The 21966-nt window shown below is 44.7% G+C and overlaps 1 protein-coding gene across 1 annotated transcript; it reads left to right on the forward strand.

The window, feature by feature from the left end:
- Positions 1-394: 394 nt before the first annotated feature.
- Positions 395-11439, forward strand: LOC137521969 (uncharacterized). Its single transcript, XM_068241946.1, has 3 exons — positions 395-453; positions 6182-6651; positions 10810-11439. The coding sequence occupies exons 2-3, from the start codon at positions 6187-6189 to the stop codon at positions 11260-11262; spliced, it is 918 nt and encodes a 305-aa protein (XP_068098047.1). The 5' UTR covers positions 395-453; positions 6182-6186; the 3' UTR covers positions 11263-11439.
- The last annotated feature ends 10527 nt before the right edge of the window (positions 11440-21966 follow it).

Genomic DNA, 21966 nt, shown 5'->3' on the forward strand with positions numbered 1-21966 from the left:
TTCGGATCAAAGATCCGAATCGTTCATGATCCGGACAACACTAGAGTGGAGCAGAGCCGGGCCGAGGCAGAGGCTGGACAGGCTATAGCCTCTGAGCGCATGATTGACAGGGCGCTGGGAGTGGAGCCCGCCATCTATCCTCCTCTCTCTCTTTCCTCAGAGCTCCCCTCCTGTACGCGCCGTGTGCCAGCGATGTGTGGCCGGCTGGCAGCGTGTTCTCTCTCCCCTCTGTGTGCCCCCTCCCCCCCTGCAGTGCAGTGGACAGGCAGCGCTCACTCACCTCATCCTTGTTCCAGACGCCGCAGGTCTATCTATCTCCTCTGTAGTGTCACTGCACTGCACTTCCTGCTCCATAGTTTGGGCTCTAGTGCCGTATCTGAGAAGCAGGAAGTACAGGGAAGCGACAGTACAGAGAGAGCAGACGGGACCTGCAATGCCTGGAAGCAGGAAGAGGTGAGAGAGCGCTGCCTGTCCACTGCCTACACAACGCTGGGGAAAGGGAGGGAGGAGGCACAACTGTCTACTTTATGCTATGGAAGGGGAGGCTGGCTCATATGGCCACCTTATACTGAAAGGAAGGGGGGGGGGGGGGTCATCTGGCTCCTTATCCTGGTGAGGAGGGAGGGAGGAGGGGGCACATCTGGTTACTATACTGTGGGGGGAGAGGGACGGAGGTACATCTGGCTTCTTATTCTGCGGGGAGGGGGGGGCACATCAGGCTAATATATGGGGGGCAAGGGTACATCTGGTTACTGGGGAGGGGGGGGGGGGTATCTGGCTTCTTATCCTTGGTACAGAGCGCACATCTGGCTTCTGTACAGGGGAGGGTTGAGCACATCTGGCTTCTAATCTGCAAGGAGGGGGCACATCTGGTTACTTACTATACTGTGGGGGGAGAGGGGTGGAGGTACATCTGGCTACTACTGGGAAGGGAGGGGAGGTAAGGGAGATCACCTGGCTAATACATTGGGAAGGGGAGGGGGGCACATCTGGTTACTATACTGTGGGGGGGGCTGCCTAATACGTTATGGTGGCAAATCTGGTTATTGTACTGAGGGCAAGTTTGCTACCTATACTGGGGTGGGCTCAGTTTGGGGGGCACTTTGGAACCTCTGCCTCTAGTGCTGAAGAACCTTGTCCCAGCCCTGATCACGGATCAACACATACGATAGCTGAGCTATTGGGTAAAGCTGTGTATGTGTGTCAGTGTGCAGCCCCGCCTACCTCCCCCGTGGCTCCACCTCCCTCCATGCATTTCCTAGTGGCTTCACAGAAACTCTGCTCTGTCCACCTAGCCTAGAGCATAGAGAGGCTGGGACTGCAGTGTGATGCTGGAGGGAAAAGGGTAAGAAGCTGCTGTAATTCCCACTGATGACCCTGCTTTGTGAGTATACTGCATTTACTCTAAACATTTATCATTTGTTAAGATTTACTACACTATATTTGGCACTAAGTTGTCACAAGTATATTTGTAAAACAATGGCATCCCACAATAGTGTAAACATCACATACAGGCAAGGCATGCTGATAAGCCAGACATCAGATCAGTATCCCCTCCCCCCACCATGCTCTGTATATCTGGGCTTATTAGAGTGTCTGCAGTTTCCTGCCAACCCTGCTGCTTTTAGCTGATAAGCAGCAATGTGTGTTTTATGCCTCCCTAATGCTGGGAATACACAGTTTGTTTCTGCCGCTCGATGCTCCGCACAATCGTTTTTGCTGCTCTATTCCCAGTCGATTCTCCTATCTTCCGCTCATTTTTCTTATCTTTTTCCATTCACTTCAATGACAAACGGAGCAGCAAAACGATTGAACGGCGATCGGCTATATCACAAATTATCTATCGAACCATCTATCTGCGGCAGAAATGAACCGTGTATTCCCAGCATTAAGGCCCGTTCACATTAGAGGAGCTTTTGCCTTTTTTTAAGCGCTGGCGTTTTTTCAAAATCGCCCTGAAAGCGCTTACACCATGCTTTCCAATGAGATAGTTCTCACTGGGGGTTCCGTTCGCTTGCCGTTACGTTTTGCGCTGCAGGGACCATTTTGAGGCGATTTTTGCCTCAATGGAAAGTATAGGAAAAGCGCAAAACACTCACAAAATCGCTTTGTGCAGCGATTACATTTGCATTTTTAAGAATAAATACATTGTATTTATTCTTTTCCAGATCAAAGAGTTCACTTCCTGACTGACGTCGGGGAGTGAATTATAAAACCGCTCGAGAAAAGTGAGTAGAAAAGCGCTTTTAACAAAAACGCATCGCCCACCCAAGCGCCGGGAATTGCAAAAAAAAAACCTCGTCACAAAACGGCCAAAGCGAACGCGATCGGAGCGCAATGTGACCGAGCCCTTATAGATACCTCCTTTTTTTTTCTTATTTATTACTATTACACTGGAGAAAAGTCCCATCCCTCTGGTGGCTTCCCACACCCTCCTCCGGACCACCACTGATGCTGAGGACCCTCGTCTGTGAGCGATCACAGCTGTACTGCACGCGTACGTACGAAAAGGGCGTCGGGAAAAAAGGGCGCGTGGTATAAACGATAAATGGAAATATCGTTTATAGAAATTATTGTGTAGAATTTCGTTTATAAATAGTGTTTTAAGAATTTATAAATCACTAAATAATGTGTATGAGATCGGCAATTCTTAAAACGTTAATCTTCCCTGTTTGTAAAGTGAAACTTATATTTTCGTTTATTAAAAACCCTCCCTGTACCTATCCCTAACCCCTAGACCCCCTGTTGGTGCCTAAACCTAAGACCCCCCTGTTGGTGCCTAAACCTAAGACCCCCCTGTTGGTGCCTAAACCTAAGACCCCCCTGTTGGTGCCTAAACCTAAGACCCCCCTGTTGGTGCCTAAACCTAAGACCCCCCTGTTGGTGCCTAAACCTAAGACCCCCCTGTTGGTGCCTAAACCTAAGACCCCCCTGTTGGTGCCTAAACCTAAGACCCCCCTGTTGGTGCCTAAACCTAAGACCCCCCTGTTGGTGCCTAAACCTAAAACCCCCTATGGATAATAATATTTTACAGACATTAATAAATAAAAAATGTAAAGAAAAAAAATGTAAATTATTTTTTTGGGTGGATAATAATGTGTTAGAAATGTTTTAGAAATAGTGATTTATTATCTTCATAAACGTTATTCGTCACGGGCTCATTTTGTAAACTTAAATCATCACAAACATAGTTATAAATCCTTAAAAATCTCCGGGCGCCGTTATAAATCCTTAAAAATCTCCGGCGCCTTATTTTCCCCGTTCAGCGCCCATTAAACGATATTTATAATGGAAGTGAATGGGGCGCCCTTTTTGTCCACTTGTCTCATGCGCCCAAATCTACTGCTTCCGTACTGCACTGCTGACTGATCACCCTTGCCTTTCAATAGGGTTGCTCAAAATAATAAATATTCTCTTTGAAAAAAAAAAATAGGGTTGCTCATTCGGATTCCGCGGAAATGCAATTTTCGCATTTCCAATCGGAAATTGCATTTCGGAATGCGGAAATCAGTAATACAGGGGCAGTAGGCGGATTTCCGATGGAAATCGTGAACATTTCCGCCGAAATTAACATAGATTTGCTCAAAAACTATAAGGTCTTTTTGAAAACTTTTTTTTTTCATCTTGTTCACAGTCTTCTGTTTAATAAACCCTGAAAATGTACCTATGGGAGCTTTGCTATTAACCGCTAAAGTTGGTGGTTTTTGACTGTAATGTAAATTGCAGAAAATCCACATTATCCGATATGCGGTAATTTTAAGCCAATCAGAAGACTCAGAATGAATAAACCAATCAAAGAATGGTGATTTAGGTGGAAATTTTCGCATTCTCTGGTTGGCTTATTCATTCTGGTCCGATGACCTTCTGCCGGATAGATTCCCCGCTCGATCCCTGCGGGCGGACAATAGCGGGGAATCGAGCGAAAGATAAGGAGCGCCCGCGGGGACGAGCGGGGACGTGCTTTATAGCTTTGCTCTGTGTGCCTGTCTGTTGAACTGCATACCATATTGCCTTTACCTTCTCGGGATTACCATTGTGTTTGAACCAACTTTCAGGGCTCCTTCACACTAAGGGCGTTTTTGCCCTTTTCTCAAGAGTGGGTGATTTTCAAAATCGCCCTAAAAACACTTGTGCAATGATTCCCTATGAGAGTTTCCGATCCGCTCAGCAAAGCGGTGCCGGGACCATTTTTGAAGCGATTTTACCTTAATGGATGGTATAGGAAAAACGCAAAACGCTCACAAAATCGCTTTTTGCAGTTATTGCATTCACGTCTATTAAGAAATAATACATTGTATTTATTATTTTTCGAGTCAAAGAGTTCACTTACTGACTTGCTTCAGGGAGTGAATTACAAAATCGCACTGAAAAAGCACTTAGAAAAGCACTTTTTACAAAAACGCAGCACGCAGTGGAACGCCGGGAGACGCTAAAAAAAGTGCACAAAAACACAAAACACTTGCACTTGTGATTTCGTTTTTAGATGCGAACAAGGCCTCAATCTAGATCCTATGGAACTGTGATTCTACGGTTATTGCCATCTGACTATCCCTTTCAATATTTTGCCGTTGTGTATGGTTGTCGGAAGTGGGAGTGTTGTTATGGGGTGGCCATCCCATGTACCTTTTATTTTAATTTTTTTTATCGAACATACTATCCAATGAATTATTATACTTTTGCATGTATTTGGTTTAATGGCATTACTATTAGATTTTTCTCTGGTACGTATGTCCTGCTATTTAGCATTTTTTCACTACCACTATTTGATTATTGCGTATGGTGCGCCTTTGATAATTTGCCTTAAAGACATAGAGCAGTTAAGAAAAGCAAGGCCAAAAATAAGCGCAAGTTAAATAGCGGTGAATTTTAAAACCTACAAAGACTGTTTCTGGCCACAAAAGTGATCAAATAGTTGGGGGGGGGGGGGGGGGGATCCATGGCAGAAGTCCCACCAAAAATTACGGAGTTGACGCAAAGTCATGTTTTAATCCCTAAAGGGCAGAAATCACATTATGCACAGCTCTGGGTGTCAGTGGGCTGTGGAGTGTCACACACAGAGAGATACAATAGTACTATCAGAATACAGTGATATAATAATGCACTGGAGTGGTTCTGTGCCTGCAACTTAATGTAGCAACAGCAGTAGTGTGCACACAGCTCTGGGTGTCAGTGGGCTGTGGAGTGTCACACGCAAAAAACACAAGCGACCGACATGCTAGCCCTCAATAGGGCTGTTTGAAGTGCTTTCACAGCAAGTGAGGAACAAGAACACAGGCCTAGCTAATGCTTTCCCTACCTATCTGCAGCAAGACTGACCCTGCTCTCACTAACAGTCAGCAGCCAGTAGAGGATTCATCCAATATGGCCACCGCTGCTGCTTTTTAATAGAGGCTTGGGGGGTCTAAGAAGGGGTGCTAGTTGATTGGCTGCCATGTGTCTGCTGACTGTGAGGTAATGGGGTCAAAGTTTAGCTCAATGATAATGTATAGGGAGCGAACCGAACACGCCAAATGTTTACTGTTCGCTGCAAATGCGAACAGCCGATGTTCGCAGAATACTGCTCACCGGCGAAATGTTCGGGCCATCTCTATTAGACACCACCAGGGGAGTGGTTAGGGTTAGGCACCACCAGGGGAGTCTTACTGTTAGGCACCACCAGTGGGGTCTTAGGGTTGGGCACCACTATGGGGGTCTTAGAGTTAGGCACCACCAGGGGGGGTCTTAGGGTTAGGCACCACCAGGGTGGTCTTATGGTTAGGCGCCACCAGGGGGGATCTTAGGGTTAGGTGCCACCAGGGGGATATTAGGGTTAGGCCCACCAGGGGGGGTCTTGGGGTTAGGCCCACCAGAGGAGGGTTCTGTGTGAGAGTAGGGAGAGGTTAGATTATTGTGAAATATCGGCAAACATTGCCGATATTTCACAATATGAATAAGGTTGTAGAATATTGGTAAGTCTACCGATATTCTACTACTGCAATTAAATTGTCATTTATCGATTGCACCTAAATTAGTGTGCAGCTTTTTTAAATGCATGCCCCAAACAGGTGGCATGGTAGCGAGTTGTTACGAAACAAGTCTAGAGCATGACAGTGAATGATATCGCTGAGAAAAGTGCGGTGTAAAGTGTGTGCATGTTTGATTCTTCACCTTACTGACAAGATGTATTTTTACCTATGGACAGATAACATGGCAAGGGAACAAGGCTGGGACCATCAGTTCACCGCAGAGTTTATTGAGCAGTACCGACGACTCCCGTGCTTATGGAAGACAACATCCAATGAATACAGGGACCGCACTAAGATGGAGAGCGCCTATAACAGCCTGGTGTCATTCTGCAAATCAAGGAACATCGATGTCGATGTAATGTCTGTGAAGCGCAAAATTCAGAACTTACGGACCGTGTTTTACAGAGCTTACAAGAAATATCAATCATCCAAAAGGTCAGGAGCAAGACCAGACAAGATTAAGAAACCATATTTGTGGTACTTTGATCTATTGTTATTCGTATATGAGCAGGACTGTCCAATCACAACCAGTTCCAATATGCAGGTTGGGACAGTGGCAAGTGACCAGGAGGTATGGACACCACTGGAGGAGGCACATGGCATTCCTTACTCACCAAGTGAGGCGTCGACCAGCAGCCTCGAAAAGGTGAGTTCATGCACTGCTGAATTTCAAGACTTGTATTTAGTACCAGTGGTCATATTTGGTACAATTGTATCACTGTGTATTTCATTATCGCTAGTTAGTATCTACACTATACAATACAATACAATAACATTTCTATAGCGCTTTTCTCCCATAGGATTTAAAGCGCTTAGGCTCTCTCAGATTCAGTAGTTGGTAATAGGATGAAGTATTAACACAAAAGTTATATTTCTGCAAATGCCAAACTGAACAGGTGGGTTTTCAGTCTGGATTTAAACACGTGCAGAGATGGAGCTGTCCTGATCTGCTGAGGTAAGGAGTTCCAAAACGCAGGAGCAGCATGACAGAAGGCTCTGGGACCAAAAGTTTGCAAGTGGACTCTGGGTATGACTAGATTATTAGAACCTGTGGATCTGACATTGCAGGGATATACTAACTATTATTATTATTTCGTATTTATATAGTGCCAACATCTTTCACAGCGCTGTAGAGTATATAGTCTTGTCACTAACTGTCCCTCAGAGGGGCTCACAATCAAATCCCTACAATACTGCATGATACATGGACTTATGAATGTCTATGTATTGTGTAGTGTATGTATCATAGTCTTGGGCAAATTTTTTAGGGGTGAAGCCGATTAACTTATCTGTGTGTTTTAGGGATGTGAGAGGAAACCAATGTGCCCAGAGAAAACACACACAGACACAGGGAGAACATACAAAGTTTGGGCTTATACTGTAGTGCCCTGACTGGGATTTAAACTGAGGACCCAGTGCTGCAAGGCGAGAGCGCTAACCACTAAACCACCGTACTGTCCCCGAACACTCACAATAGAAACCCTACCATAGTCACATGTCCATTGTAGTCAAGGGCCCATGTCTGTGGGAAAGCAGTTATTAACACATAAGGTATTTGCAATAATCCAGGTTTAAACATTAGCAACTGTGGTTTCCCATGGTGCCTCGCTCCTGTATATCCAACTTATCTCTGTATGCCTCTGAAGCCAGGCTTACATCCAGAACCGATGGTGTATAGTTAGCCAAAAAGTCAGTCTGTCTCTCTCTCTCCCTCTCATCTTCCAGGGAATTGTAGTTTTTCAAAAGCCAGCTTACATACCATGGCTGGGAATTTAACCCAGGTCTCAGTGTTTGGTAGGCAACTGACTTATCTGCTATACCACCAACAACACTACATGCTGAAGCCAGCCTAGCATGTACCATTATGATCAATCCAAGAGAAAAAGTAGCATGCTTAAGGATTTGTAGCATGTCAAAAGCCAACTCACTGTGGCTGGGAATTGAACCCAGGTCTCAGTGTGTGGTAGGCAACTGACTTATCCGCTATACCACCAACAACACTACATGCTGAAGCCAGCCTAGCATGTACAATTATGATCAATCCAAGAGAAAAAGTAGCATGCTTAGGGCTCTTTCACACTAGAGGCTGCAGTAGAAAAGGCTGAAAGTCAGCCTTTTGCTTAACGCCAATACATAGCGTTTTCAAAGTGTTTTCAAACCGTTTTGAAAGCGTTTTACAGCTCATATGAAAACGTCCTTTTTTTTTTTTCTATAAAAATAAGTGAACAAGTCAGCTGTAAAACGCTTTGAAAACGCTGAAGTTGGCGTTTTCCATTGACTATCATTGAAACGCCAACAGCCAACGCTCCAAAACGCCCAGTTAGATGTGAAAGGTAAAATGAAAGTCTATGGACTTTCATTTTACCTTAGAAAACGTCAACTTTGGCTGTGGCGTTAAAACGCCGACAAAGTCCTCTGGTGTGAAAGGGCCCTTAAGGATTTGTAGCATGTCAAAAGCCAACTCACCATGGCTGGGAATTGAACCCAGGCTGGGAATTGAACCCAGGTCTCAGTGTGTGGTAGGCAACTGACTTATCCACTATACCACCAACAACACTACATGCTGAAGCCAGCCTAGTATGTACCATTATGATCAATCCAAGATAAAAATTAGCTTGCTAAAGGATTTGTAGCCAGGCATGGCCTTGCCTTTTGTGTTCAACAGTCGTCCGAAGAGAAGCCATGGTAGATTCATATCTCTCTCTCTCTCTCTCTCTCTCTCTCTCTCTCTCTCTCTCTCTAGTAGGGATGGTCACCGCTTTCCATGGAATTGTATTTTCCGGAATTTTTAGGCGGAAATTGCTCATTCAGTTCCGTTTGGTCGGAACAGAATTCCTTTTTCAGTCTGGCGGAATTCGGAAAATGCCTGTGAAATTCTGCCAGTATCCGTTGATGGTTTTAAGCTGAAAATTCAGTTCAATGGCATCAAGTCCTAGAGAGAGAGAGAGAGAGATCATTTTTCTCTTGGGTATATCAGAATGGTACATGCTAGGCTGGCTTCAGCATGTAGTGTTGTTGGTGGTATAGTGGATAAGTCAGTTGCTTACCACACACTGAGACCTGGGTTCAATTCCCAGCCATGGTATGTAAGCTGGCTTTTGAAAAACTTCAATTCCCTGGAAGATGATACCCTCCTCCCTCGAGGAGAGAGATTGAGATTTTTTTCCGACGGAATTCGGAATTCCGAGGAATTTCGTACAAATCCGGCGGAATTTTCATAGTGACGGAATTTAACACTGATGGAATCCGTGATTTCCGGCGGAACGGAATTTGCTCGTTCCGATCATCCCTATTCAGGAGTGATGTATCATGGGAAACAATAGTTGCCCAGTAAAACTGGATTAAGGCACATTACATTGAGTGCTGCGGTTCTGTGGGAGGGCTTTTCGGTGAATTTGAAAGGACAACTGAAGTGAGAGGTATATGGAGGCTGCCATATTTATTTCCTTATAAACAGTAACAGTTGCCTGGCAGCCCTGCTGGTCTGTTTGGCTGCAGTAGTATCTGAATAACACCAGAAACAAGCATGCAGCTAATCCGGTCAGAACTGAAAATAATGTCAGAAACGCCTAATCTGCTGATATTGCATAAAAGGCAATAAATATGACTACATATCCCTCTCACTTCAATTGTGCTTTAAAGTGAACAGGAACCTCCCAAAAATCAACCAGATACTTACCTAAGGAGAGGGAAGGCTCTGGGTCCTATAGAGCCTTCCTGTTCCTCTCCTGGTCCCCAGTTCCATGGCTGGCTCCCCCGGTACCAATAGGTCAAATACTGCTCTCTCTGCTTTGGGAGCCTGAGTGCTCCATGAAGACGGGTGGCTCCATATTGCGCACGTGCAAACACCATCTCTCGCACACTCACGCATTGCCGTCCTGCGCCGCCCAGGGGAAGGAGGGGAGGGAGGGAAAGGGAGCGAGGCCTGAAATCGCTGCGGAGGGGGGCTTTGAGGAGCCCCCCCCCACTACACGCAGGTAGCCGGCGGCGATCAGACCCCCCCAGCAGGACATCCCCCTAGTGGGGAAAAAAGGGGGGGAAGTCTGGTCACCCTGGCTGTTACACGATCTGTGCTGTGGGCTGAATAGCCCACCCAGCACAGATCTTCCCAAAATAGCCCGGTCCTTAAGTGGTTAATGGAGGGTAAGAGAAGTGGGCAGGCCTTCCCTCTCCTTAGGCAAGTATCTGTTTGTTTGTTTTTAAGCTTCCCATTAACTTTAAAAGATACCCGAGGTGACACGTGACATGATGAGATAGACATGTGTATGTACAGTGCCTAGCACACAAATGACGATGCTGTGTTCCTTTTTTTTTCTTTTCTCTGCTTGAAAGAGTTAAATATCAGGTATGTAAGTGGCTGACTCAATCCTGACTCAGACAGGAAGTGACTACAGTGTGACCCTCACTGATAAGACATTCCAACTATAAAACACGTTCCTAGCAGAAAATGGTTTCTGAGAGCAGAAAAGAGATAAAAAGGGTCAAAAGTTCATAGATTTTAGCTCTGGCATACTCTAATGAATGTGTCATTGAGCAAAAACAATAAAACTGTTAAAACTTAAAAAGTAGATCTAAACATAAAATTAAACCGTGGAATATCTTAAAAAGTCATTTTTTAGGAGAAGGAATATAGATACAATTGTTTATTTCATTCGTTTATTTTCACCTCGGGTGTCCTTTAATTCATCTCATACTGTCCAAGTGGATATGAGTCACCCAGGGTTTGTTGTGTGCTCTGTAGTAGATTGCAAAATATCAAATGTCATTTTCATGGTGATTTTACCAACGTCTGTTTTCTCTCCAGACAACTTGTAGCAGCAGGCCTGGAACGTCTGATCCCCTCAACCACATGACACATGCACAGGAGACCTCGAATAATGATTGGCTAAACTCCGGACCAAACTCTCCGATATTGCCGGACGCACCAAGAGTACCAGACACAGGAAGTGGTTACAGAGGCAGGAATGAGAGCACCGTGAATGCTGAGATTGTAGGCCGTGTGCAAGAAGCTTCAGTTTTACTACACAATCAGCAAAGTGTGAATGAACTGATCGGTTTGCAATGGGGACAGAGGCTGAACATGCTGAACCGTGAGCAGTGGCACCACGCCCATGTTGCCATCGATGAAATCTTGTACAAAGCAAGTGATGGGCTTCTGACTAGCCAATGGGTTGATCTAATCCGTCGTCCTGTACCTGGACCACCACACTCCTCCCACAGAGGGCCACAATACCATGGGGACCACACGGGCTATTAATTACCTCAGAGGCAACCTTCTGCGTTGCAGAACAATCAGTGCCATCCATACCAGATAGACGAGCTGTCTTCAGAGACAAGTTACACGACCTTATACAGATGTGGGGAACTGGAGCACGCAGTATTGCTTGCGAGTTTTCACCAGTTATTTTTGCATCGAAAAAATCCTATTTTTGAATCGAGAAAATTTTCACGAAAAAAAAACATTGTATTTTTGTGTTTTTGTGTAAAAATGCGAAAAACTATATTTTTGCTGTGAAAATGTGAAAAATATTTTTACAAAGAAAAGCACAAAAATGTGGGAAAACTGTATTTTTTCCGCAACTATTTTACCACAAAATAACTGTATTTTTTTAAGGCTAAATTCTTGATACACGCGAAAAAACATGAAGAATAACAAAACTTATTTTATATAGAATTTTTGTTCAAAGATCGAATTTAACATTATTTTCACAAAAATGAATGTTAAAAGAGTATTGGCGTTTTTGCTCATCACTGGTAGCAAGTTTTTTGTTTGGTTGGTAAAGTATTTTGCAGTAAAAGTGAAGGTAGGTCATCAGAACTCTAATGCTACGTACAGACATGCGACAACGATCGTTCGTTGAGAACGACAAACGAACTTTTAATTGATGAAAGAATGACCTAAGTAAAGTTAGATTTAAATTGTGTGTAACGATCTGATCGTTAGATCGAACGTTACATCACGTAAAGCAACTATTGAGAAGTTCCATGGAGAAATAGCGAAATGCGCATGTCAAGCCTAGTACGAACGACCGTTTCCAACGATGTACTACTTATGCAAACGATCGTCGTTGGTAAAAATCCGCCAAGCTAGATCGTTCGTTTTTAACGATCTAGCTCGTCCGTCGTTAGACTTAATGATCGTTGGCTGCTTTTTTTTAAACGATCGTCGTTTGAAACGATCGGGGAACGATCGTTTCAAACGACTATAGTTGCATGTGTGTACGCACCTTTAGACCTGTACAAATTCTCCCTGAAAATTGTGTAATTAACATAAATGTGTTTGTTGGAATAAAATTGAAATATCACCTTGCAAGAATGAGCTCATCCTAATGTAACAGTGTGCGTTCCCACTTGATTTTAATTGGCCACTCTTTGGCCAATATTACCGCCTGCATATACTGTAAGGGCCAGCATGCTTTAACAACGTCCCAACCACACGATTCTCCCCTTAAAACTTAATAACTTTATTGTTGCTTATCACTCAGAAATGATCTATATATTTTTTAGGCTTTCTTCTTTGGGTGGTACTTTTTTTTTTTTAAATAACATGTCAAGTTTATTCAGAACCATACAAAAGATTGTAAAAATATGAATAAGAAGTCTCAATAATAACTACAATACAGCATATAAAACATCACGTACAGCAGGGCCGGAGCTACCATAGGAAAAAAAAAACAGTTGCCCCAGGGCCCCAGAGCCTGTAGGGTCCCCCAAGTTGTCCCTCCCCCATCTGAACTGTTGCTCCCCAGGGACACTGCAGAGTCTGTTAAGTTGGGGGATGATTGAGGGAGGGTCAGCAGCCAGCTCAGGGGCTCAGAAGGGAAATTTGGCTGCAACAAAGGGCCTCTGATGACGCTTTTTGGTCGGGGTGGTGTCGTTTTGGGAGCCCCCAGGCTAATCTTGCCCTAGGGCCCCATTGTTACTTAAACCGGCCCTGACGTACAGCCAACACTAAGTATAGCAATGAAATAAATAATAGCCCTTGACACACACAGGAGAAGACTAGGAAGCATAAAGCTCCATTATGTAACACTGAAAACATTTGTAACTCAACTTGCTTAGCAAACAACAGCTCTTAAAAACAGCAAAACTAACCGGTGCATATTGGCGTATAAAGTAGTTGAAGGTAGTTTACCCGATAATTTAGATAGGAAGTCCTAACCTCCGCCCACCCTACTCTCTGTATATCTGGTAACTACTTGCCGAAAGCGCCAGCTCCCCCAGGACCGCTCAACGCCAATTGGCGTGAAGTCCTGGGCGTGTTTTGCAGGAGATTGCACACGCAAGAAACCACCGTGTCACTTGGCTGTCCCCCTGGGAGACTCAGGAGCGATCGGCTCTCATAGGCTGCAGGATGTCAGTTTTTTTTCCCTGTTTGCGAAAAATGCATTGTGAACTAGCCCATTGATTAACCACTTTGCATCCAGAGCTTGTTTCCCCCCATATGGACTGGAGCAGTTTTGACATTTTAGGTATGTCCCTATTTAATCAGCAATAATTTTATCCCTACTTATCACACCTAAATGAAATATACAGCGTTTTTTTCAAGACTAACTAGGCTTTTATCAATTTTGTTTTCTATGTATTTTAATGGGAGAAAAGAGGAAGCAAATAAACACATTATTTCTCAGTTTTACCAATTCCAGTTTAAAAATAAAAAACACTACTGTAAATAAAAAAAAAACATACATTTTGTTTGGCTATTTCTCCCGTTTATCACAAAACTTAAATTATGTTTCTGACACAATTTATGGTGAGGATATTTGATTCTTAAATAATGCTACAGTGTGTATTTTTCTTTGAGAAAACGCGGAAAAGCCGCCGCGAGTATTCAGAGTAAGGCGGCTGATTCCGTGTTCAACATGGCAGCTGGCGCGCATGGGCCTGCATCCACTAGCCTGACGGAGCGCGGAGAAACCGCCGCATGCCCAGTGAACAAGGCGGCGGATTCCACGTCCGTCGCGGCAGTTTGCACGCATGGACTTACCACTAGCAGTATGGCTGAACGCGGGGAAAGCGCCGCATGCTCTGACAGCGGTGCGGCTGGCCCTGCGTTCAAACCAACAGATGCATTACAACACATGTCTGGTGTGGCTGGGACTGATAGTCCACACAGGTTCAGAAGGACGCGCGCGGGCGCTGAGACTGGAGACAGAGCCTTTATGGCAGTCAGAAGGGTGTCAGCTGATCCAGCCGATCAGCTGACAATTCTATCAGGTTTCATTGGTCCAGCACTTAGGGGAGGCGCTGGAGAGCGCTGGTGTATATATACTGGGTGCTGGTCATTTCTCTGGTGTCTGGCGTGTGATCACTACGTGGTAGCACTCAGACCTTGTCAGTATCTGTGATATTATCTGTGTTATTATCTAGACCAGTTCCTGGGTGTTGACGATCAAGGACCTCACACCTCAGTCTAGGGAAAACTGTATATTATCTGTGTTATTATCTAGACCAGTTCCAGGGTGTTGATGATCAAGGAGCTCACACCCAAGACTAGGCATTGTTGATTATTTGTTATGACCTTCTGCTTTCCTGACTACTCTTATGATCTCTGATTAGGCACTTCGCTATATCTGATCCTCTGTTGCCGAACTCGGCTTGTCTTAGGATTCCGCATCTGTCTCCTGTCTCTGTCCCTGATCTGTCTGTCTGTTGCCGACCCGGCTTGTCCGACCTTGAGAGCTATCTCCTCAGTCTAGAGATAGCTCACAGACCTGGGGGTGACACCCTTCCTTGGTGTCACTCACACTCTGCCCTTCCTACTCCTAGCCTGACCCCTCCCTCGGGAGAGTCTCAGGCTTACGGAAGGAACGTGTTACTGTGCAGTACTTCTTACTACTGTGCACCTGCTCCTCAGGTGCAGTCCTCAAAGTATTTCTGTTGCACCAAACACTCTTATTACCCAGGTGTCCAGAGGTTAGAGATATATCTGATTATCGGTGATACTGCAGATCATCAATAATCGGGTATATATCTGCATTCTCGGTGATACTGCTGATCACCGGTAATCAGACCCTCTCTGTGTTACACCGATCGTTACATTTTCACCATGAACTTAGAAAATAAAAGTATTTTTAATGATAAAAATCAATCTTATTGGCTCAGGGAACATATATTCGCTTTCACCAATTAGTGCTGCAGCAGATAGTGCCAGAGGTTTTGCACAAGAGCCATCCCAATCAAGCACAACAGTGCTTCAGCTACAAGACGTATATCTACGTCCTCGTAGCTTAGATGAAGTCACAGAGGACGTAGATATACCGTGATTGAGGCTTCTTGCACGCCGGGACGTTACAGGCGCACGTTAGTGCAGCCTGTAACGCTCCCCCAACGCACAGCAATGTAACACAAGTGGGCTGTTCACACTGCCCACGTTGCGTTACATTGTAACGCAGCAAAGTGCTGCATGCTGTGCGTTCTAGGCGGCTAAGCCGCGTTAGACTGCTTGCACATGCTCAGTCATGTTGGGGAGGAGGGGAGAGCGGCCGGGCACATGGCTAATTAATATCCACTGCACTCAGTGACGTGCAGTGTTTACTTCCTGGAGCGGCCGCTCTGTGCGGCGATTGGCCGGGCGGGACCATGTGATGCCGCATGCGTCCAAGAGTACGCATCACGGACGCCAGAGTGAGCTGCACAACGCGGCTCACTCCGACGTCCACATCAGAGAGCACCAGGCGTTGCGTTAGGGGCACGTTATGTGCCCTATAACGTCCCCTAAACGCAACGTCCTGGTGTGTAACTAGCCTTAAACATTAGTTCTCAGTTTAAATCAGTGTATCAATTTATGTAAGCACAACAGACCATTTATATATTATACATACATTTATACAGTATATAAAGGTACAAACACACATACATACAAAAACCACTTAGGCCAATTTCGAAAGCAGGTGCTAGAAGCTTGCGCATGCCTGCACATCAACAGCATCCGACTGGCCACCCAATTTGATTATTATAATCGGAACTGATGAACATTGATGGCACCGAGAGCATGTCCAATCGATGATGTGACCAATTTCCGGTTGTATTGGTGGAACATGCTGTAAGATGTTATGCGGACGCCTGATCGGATGCACGGTGGAAACGGCTAGGGGTGCCCATTCGGATTCCACTGAATTCAAATTTCTACATTTCCAATCAGAAATCCGAATTTCCGATCGGAAATCAGAATTCTGCAGAAATCCAATTTACCGCAATTCGGTAATTTTAGCCCGATCACAGAACTCAGAAGCATTGGACCAATCGGAGAATGCTAAATTTTTCAGCAAAATTTTAATTTTAGACCAATCACAAGTCAAGTCATTTTCTGCTTTTCGTTTTTCTGATTTCCGGTTTTCCGATTTTTTTTGTTCATATTTTGCATTCTCTGATGCTAAAAAAGTTACTAAAAAATACTCCTTGAGAATCGAAAAAAACCCCGGAAAATTGGAAAAATGGAAAATTGGAAATTGGAAAAATCAGAAATCGGAAAATCGTACATTGGAATTCCCACTGAATCGGAAATCAGCATTTCCAACCATGCCTAGTAATGCCGTGTGATATCGGGACAAGCAACAAACGCGATGGAACCCTCAGCGGTGTTCCTCTTAGTGTAAAATGTGCCCCCCCCCCCCCCCCCCCGATGATGGGCAGATTTGACCAAGAGACAAATCTCTCTCTAATCGAATCTGATTAGAGAGAGATCTGGCGGCTGCCCATACAGGGCGACTCCCGATCTATTTCAGCATGAAATTGATCCGGAATTAGCTTTGTGCGGCGCATCCACCGCCTCACCGTCTCCCCTAATTTGTAATGAGACTCCCCTGGAGCCCAGTGCTATACACATTACCCAGTGGCGTAGCTAAGGAGCTGTGGGCCCCGATGCAAGTTTTACAATGGGGCCCCCCAAGCACTCTATACATAACAATTAATATAGCAGACCAAAACCTGCAAATGGCAACTACAGTGTCAGAGGTACAAGAAGGGGGTGGGGAACAGTTTGTTAATGATTACCACAATTCAAAGTATCTATAGAAGTGATTATTATAAGCACAGGACCAATAGAGAGCTAATACTGTAGTTGAGGGAGGGCCCTTCGGGGCCTCTCTGGCCCAAGGGCCCCTATGCGGTCGCAACCTCTGCAACCCCTATTGCTACGCCCCTGACATTACCTGTCTGCTGCTTGTCCACCGCCGGCCCTGGACACACTCCTCGCTCTATACACACACATGGCTGCCGGCGTACACACGGGTGCATGTGTGATGTCACACGCAAGCCCCGTTACTCCAGAAACCACCGGCGTGTATGGAGCAAGGCAGGGGCGTAGCAATAGGTAGCGAGCACATCGGGGCCCTTGGGCCAGAGGGGCCCCGAAGGGCCCTCCCTCAACTACAGTATTTGCTCTCTATTGGTCCTGTGCTCATAATAATCACTTCTATAGATACTTTGAATAGTGGTAATCATTAACAAGCTGCTCCCCATCCCCTTCTTGCATCTCTGACACTGCAGTTGCCATTGGTAGGTTTTGGTGCGCTGTATCAGTTGTTATGTATAGAGTGCTTGGGGGGCCCCATTGTAAAACTTGCATTGGGGCACACAGCTCCTTAGCTACGCCACTGGAGCAAGGAATCCCCCCCCCCCCCCCTCTTCTTCCCTCCTCCCTCCTCCCCTCTGCCTTTGAAATCTCTGGCTAGTAACACCTCCCCCTCCTCCTGCCCAGACTGAGCTCCCATGAGCCCTTGCTACTGTCTGAAAATGCCAAGGCTCTCTGAAAACCTGTGGGCGTGGCTTGTTTAGTTTATAGGGAATTAGAGTATTAAAACAAAAACAAAAAAGCATTTGGCTTGAGGAATCTATATATATAAAATCGGATGTATGTATGTATGTGTGTGTGTGTGTGTGTGTGTGTGTGTGTGTGTATGTGCCGCGATCACGCAAAAACGGCTTGACCGATTTGAACGAAACTTGGTACACAAATCCCTTACTACCTGGGATGATATGTTCTGGGGGTCTCGCGGCCCCCCTGCACATGTGGGCGGAGCTACAAACAGCTAATCAGATTCCACCCATTCAAGTCAATGGAAAAAATGTAAAAGGCTGACATTCTCACAGTAATCAAGCCAGAGTCCCCACACTTGGCACAGTTGGTCACTTGGTGACCGAGGTTACAAATCCAGGAAAAGTGGGCGGAGCATAAAACAGCAAATCAAATTTCAGCCGTTCATTTTACATGGGAAAATGTAAACTGCAGCCATTCTTAGACTGTTAATCACAGGGTTCTCAAACTTGGCACACTTGGTCACTGGGTGAATGCGATTAAGATTCAAGAAAATGGGTGGAGCCTACAACAGCCAATCAAAATTCACCTATTGATTTTCAAGGGGAATATTTAAACTGCTGCTATTCTGAAACTTTTAATGGCAGAGACTTCAAACTTACTACAGTCAGTCAGTGGGTGACTGGGGTCCAAATTCACTAAAGGGGCGGGGCCACATACAGCCAATCAGATTTCCTTGGTGGATAAACTGCTTAAAATCACACATTTTTGATGCCAGGAACCTGAAAACTCACACACTTGGTCACTGGGTGACTGTGTGTCAAGGTTACAAAAAGTGGGCGGAGCTAAAACCAAATTTCACTGGAAATTATAAACTGCAGTCATTCTTACACCGTTAATAGCAGGGTTCTCAAACTTTGCACAGTTGGTCATTGGGTGACAGATTAGGATTTTCGAAGGTGGGTGGAGCCTACAACAGCCAATAAAAATTCACCTTTTGATTTTCAAAGGGAATGTTTCATCTGCTACCATTCTCTTATACTGGTAATAGCAGATGCCTCAAACCTGGTACAGTTGGTCACTGTCCAAATTCAGGAAGGGGGCGGAGCCACAAACAGCCAGATTTGTTTATTTTTCAATGGGAATATACAAAGTATTGATACTAAGGACCCCAAAGCTGATAAACTTGATGATTGAGTGACTGTATGTCAAGGTTAGAAAAAGTGGGCGGTGCCAACAACTTCATTTTTTACATTGCAGGGTTCCCAAACTTTACACAATTGGCCACTGGGTGACTGGGATGAATATTCAGAAATGTGGGTGGAGCCTACAACAGCCAATCAAAATGTACCTATTGATTTTCAAGGGGAATATTCACATTGCTACCATTCTTACACTGTTAGTGGCAGAGGCCTCAAACCTGATACAGTCAGTCATTGGGTGACTGGGGTCCAAATTCACTAAAGGGGTGGAGCCACAAACAGCCAATCAGATTTGTTAGATTGATTTCAGCCATTCTGTTATTGGCAGGGTTCTCAAACGTGACACAGTTGGCCACTGGGTGACTGGGACTAATATTCAGAAAAGTGGGTGGAGCCTACAGCAGCCAATCAAAATTCACCTTTTGATTTTCAAGGGGAATATTTACATTGCTGCCATTCATGCACTCTTAATGGCAGAGGCCTAACATCTGCTACAGTCAGTCACTGGGAGACTGTGGTTTAAATTCTGAAGGTAGCGGGCCAAAAACAGCCAATCAGATTTGTTTAATTTCAATGGTAAAATGCAACTTATTGATGCCAAACACCCCAAAGCTTATAAACTTGGTCATTAAGTGACTGTATGTCAAGATTGGAAATAGTGGGCGGAGCCAAAAACAACTAACTTTTTACATGGGGAAATGTAAACTGCAGCTTTTCTTACACTGTTAATGGCAAGGTTCTCAAACTTCACACAGTTGGTCACTGGGTGACTAGGATTAATATTTGGAAAAGTAGGTGGAGCCTACAAGAGCCAATCAAAATTCACCTTTTGATTTTCAAGGGGAATATTGAAACTGCAGCCATTCTCACACTGTTAATGGCAGAGGCCTCAAACCTGCTACAGTCGGGCGTTAAGTGTTTGGGGTTCAAATTCAGTAAAGGGGCGGAGCCAAAAACAGCCAGATTTCTTTGCTGGATAAACTGCTTCCATTAGCACAATTTTGATGCCAGGAACCCAAAAGCTCACAAACTTGGTCATTGAGTAGTGACTGTGTGTCAAGGTTACAAAAAGTGGGTGGAGTTAAAAACAGATTTTTCTGGGAAATTGTAGCCCTTCTTCACTGTTAATGGCAGGGTTCTCAAACTTAGCATAGCTGGTTACTGGGTGACTGGGATTAATATTCAGAAAAGTGGGTGGAGCCTAAAAATGCCAATCAAAAATCACATGTCACTTTTCAAGGAGAATATTAAAATTGCTGCCATTCTTGCACTGTTAATGGCACAAGCCTCAAACCTGGTACAGTTGGTCATTGGGTCACTGAGGTTCAAATTCAGAAAAGGGACAGAACCACAAACAGTTAATCAGATTTGTTTCATTTCATGGGAAAATACAAATTATTGATGCCAAGGATCCCAAAACTCACAAACTTGGGCATTGAGTAGTGACTTTGTGTCCAGGTTACAAAAAGTGGGCGGAGCCAAAAACAAATTTCACTGGGAAAGTGTAAACTGTAGCCATTCTTACACTGTTTATTTCAGGGTTCCCAATCTTTGCCCTGATGGTCACTGAGTGACTGAGATTAATATTCAGGGAAGTGGGTGGAGCCTATAATAGCCAATCAAAATTCACCTGTTGATTTTCAAGTGGAATATTTAAATTGCTGCCATTTTTACACTGTTAATAGCAGATGCCTCAAACCTGCTACAGTTGGTCATTGGGTGACTGGGGTTCAAATGCTGGAGAGGGGTGGAGCCACAAACAGCCTATCTGATTTGTTTAATTTCTATGGGAATATACAAATTATTGATGCCAAGGACCCCAAAGCTCACAAACTTGGTCATTGAGTGTTTGTGTGTTAGGGTTAGAAAGTGGGCGGAGCCAACACCAGTCAAATACATACACAGGCAACGCCGGGTCATCAGTGGCTGGAGACAAATACAAATTTCACTGGGAAAATGTAAACTGCAGCAATTCTGTTAATGGCAGGGTTTTTAAACGTTGCACAGTTGGTCACTGGGTGACTGGGATTAATATTCAGAAAAGTGGGTGGAGCCTACAAAAGTGAATCAAACTTCACCTATTGCTTTTCAAGGGGAATATTTAATTGCTACGATTCTTGCACTCTTAATGGCACAGGCCTCAAACCTGGTACAGTTGGTTATTGGGTGACTGGGGTTCAAATTAAGAAAAGGGGGTGGAGCCACACACAGCCAATTAGATTTGTTTCATTTCAATGCAAATTATTGGTGCCAAACAATGCAAAGCTCACAAACTTGGTCAGTGAGTAATTGTGTGTTAGGGTTAGAAAAAGTAGGTGGAGCCAACACCAGCCAAATACATTCCCGGGCAACGCCGGGCAATCAGCTAGTGCCCTATAAACAATAGGAAAGGAACACAATTATGCAACAAGTAAAAGTTCATCTCGATTCCACTTAATTCAACAAAAGCGATTTATTTATATACTCCGGATAGATGCAATGCGTTTCGCGGGCACATCCCACTTCATCCATAAAATTGGAGTACAATCGACTGTAGACAGAGACAAACATAAGTTCGACTGAATATTGGTACTTAGCATTAAAAACAAAGGTGATAAAACTACATTTTTTTGTGTGGTGGTTAGGTGACTAGTATTGGATATAAGTGCTCCACCACTGATGTCTCATAATCATGTCCTGATATTTCATTAAAGTGAACCTCCAGACTAAAAATCTACTCAGCAGAACTGAAAAGGCTTGGTGTTTCTCATTTCACAGCATCAGAACTATGTTTTTCTTATAGAAGTCTCATTTTTAGCTGCATTTTTAGCTAAGCTCCGCTCCATCAAAGAAAACTGCCCGGGCTTTTTCCCCCTGATGCTGTGCGCTCCATGGATGTTCCTCTCTCTAGCTTCTGACGCGACTTCCTGTATAAACTGGAAGCCGCGTCAGACACTAGAGGGAGAATCGTCCAAGCAGGAGCGCACGGAAGGTATGCATCTGCCGCTGCCCCGCCGCCTGC

The sequence above is a fragment of the Hyperolius riggenbachi genome, chromosome 6 (assembly GCF_040937935.1).
Source record: "Hyperolius riggenbachi isolate aHypRig1 chromosome 6, aHypRig1.pri, whole genome shotgun sequence".
In the NCBI taxonomy this organism is placed as follows: domain Eukaryota; kingdom Metazoa; phylum Chordata; class Amphibia; order Anura; family Hyperoliidae; genus Hyperolius; species Hyperolius riggenbachi.

Bases quoted from the DNA above. Each gene is read 5' to 3' on its own strand.
- LOC137521969 (XM_068241946.1), top strand. From the start codon at position 6,187: ATGGCAAGGGAACAAGGCTGGGACCATCAGTTCACCGCAGAGTTTATT. The intron at 6,652-10,809 runs GTGAGTTCATGC...TTTTCTCTCCAG, and splicing joins CGACCAGCAGCCTCGAAAAG to ACAACTTGTAGCAGCAGGCC.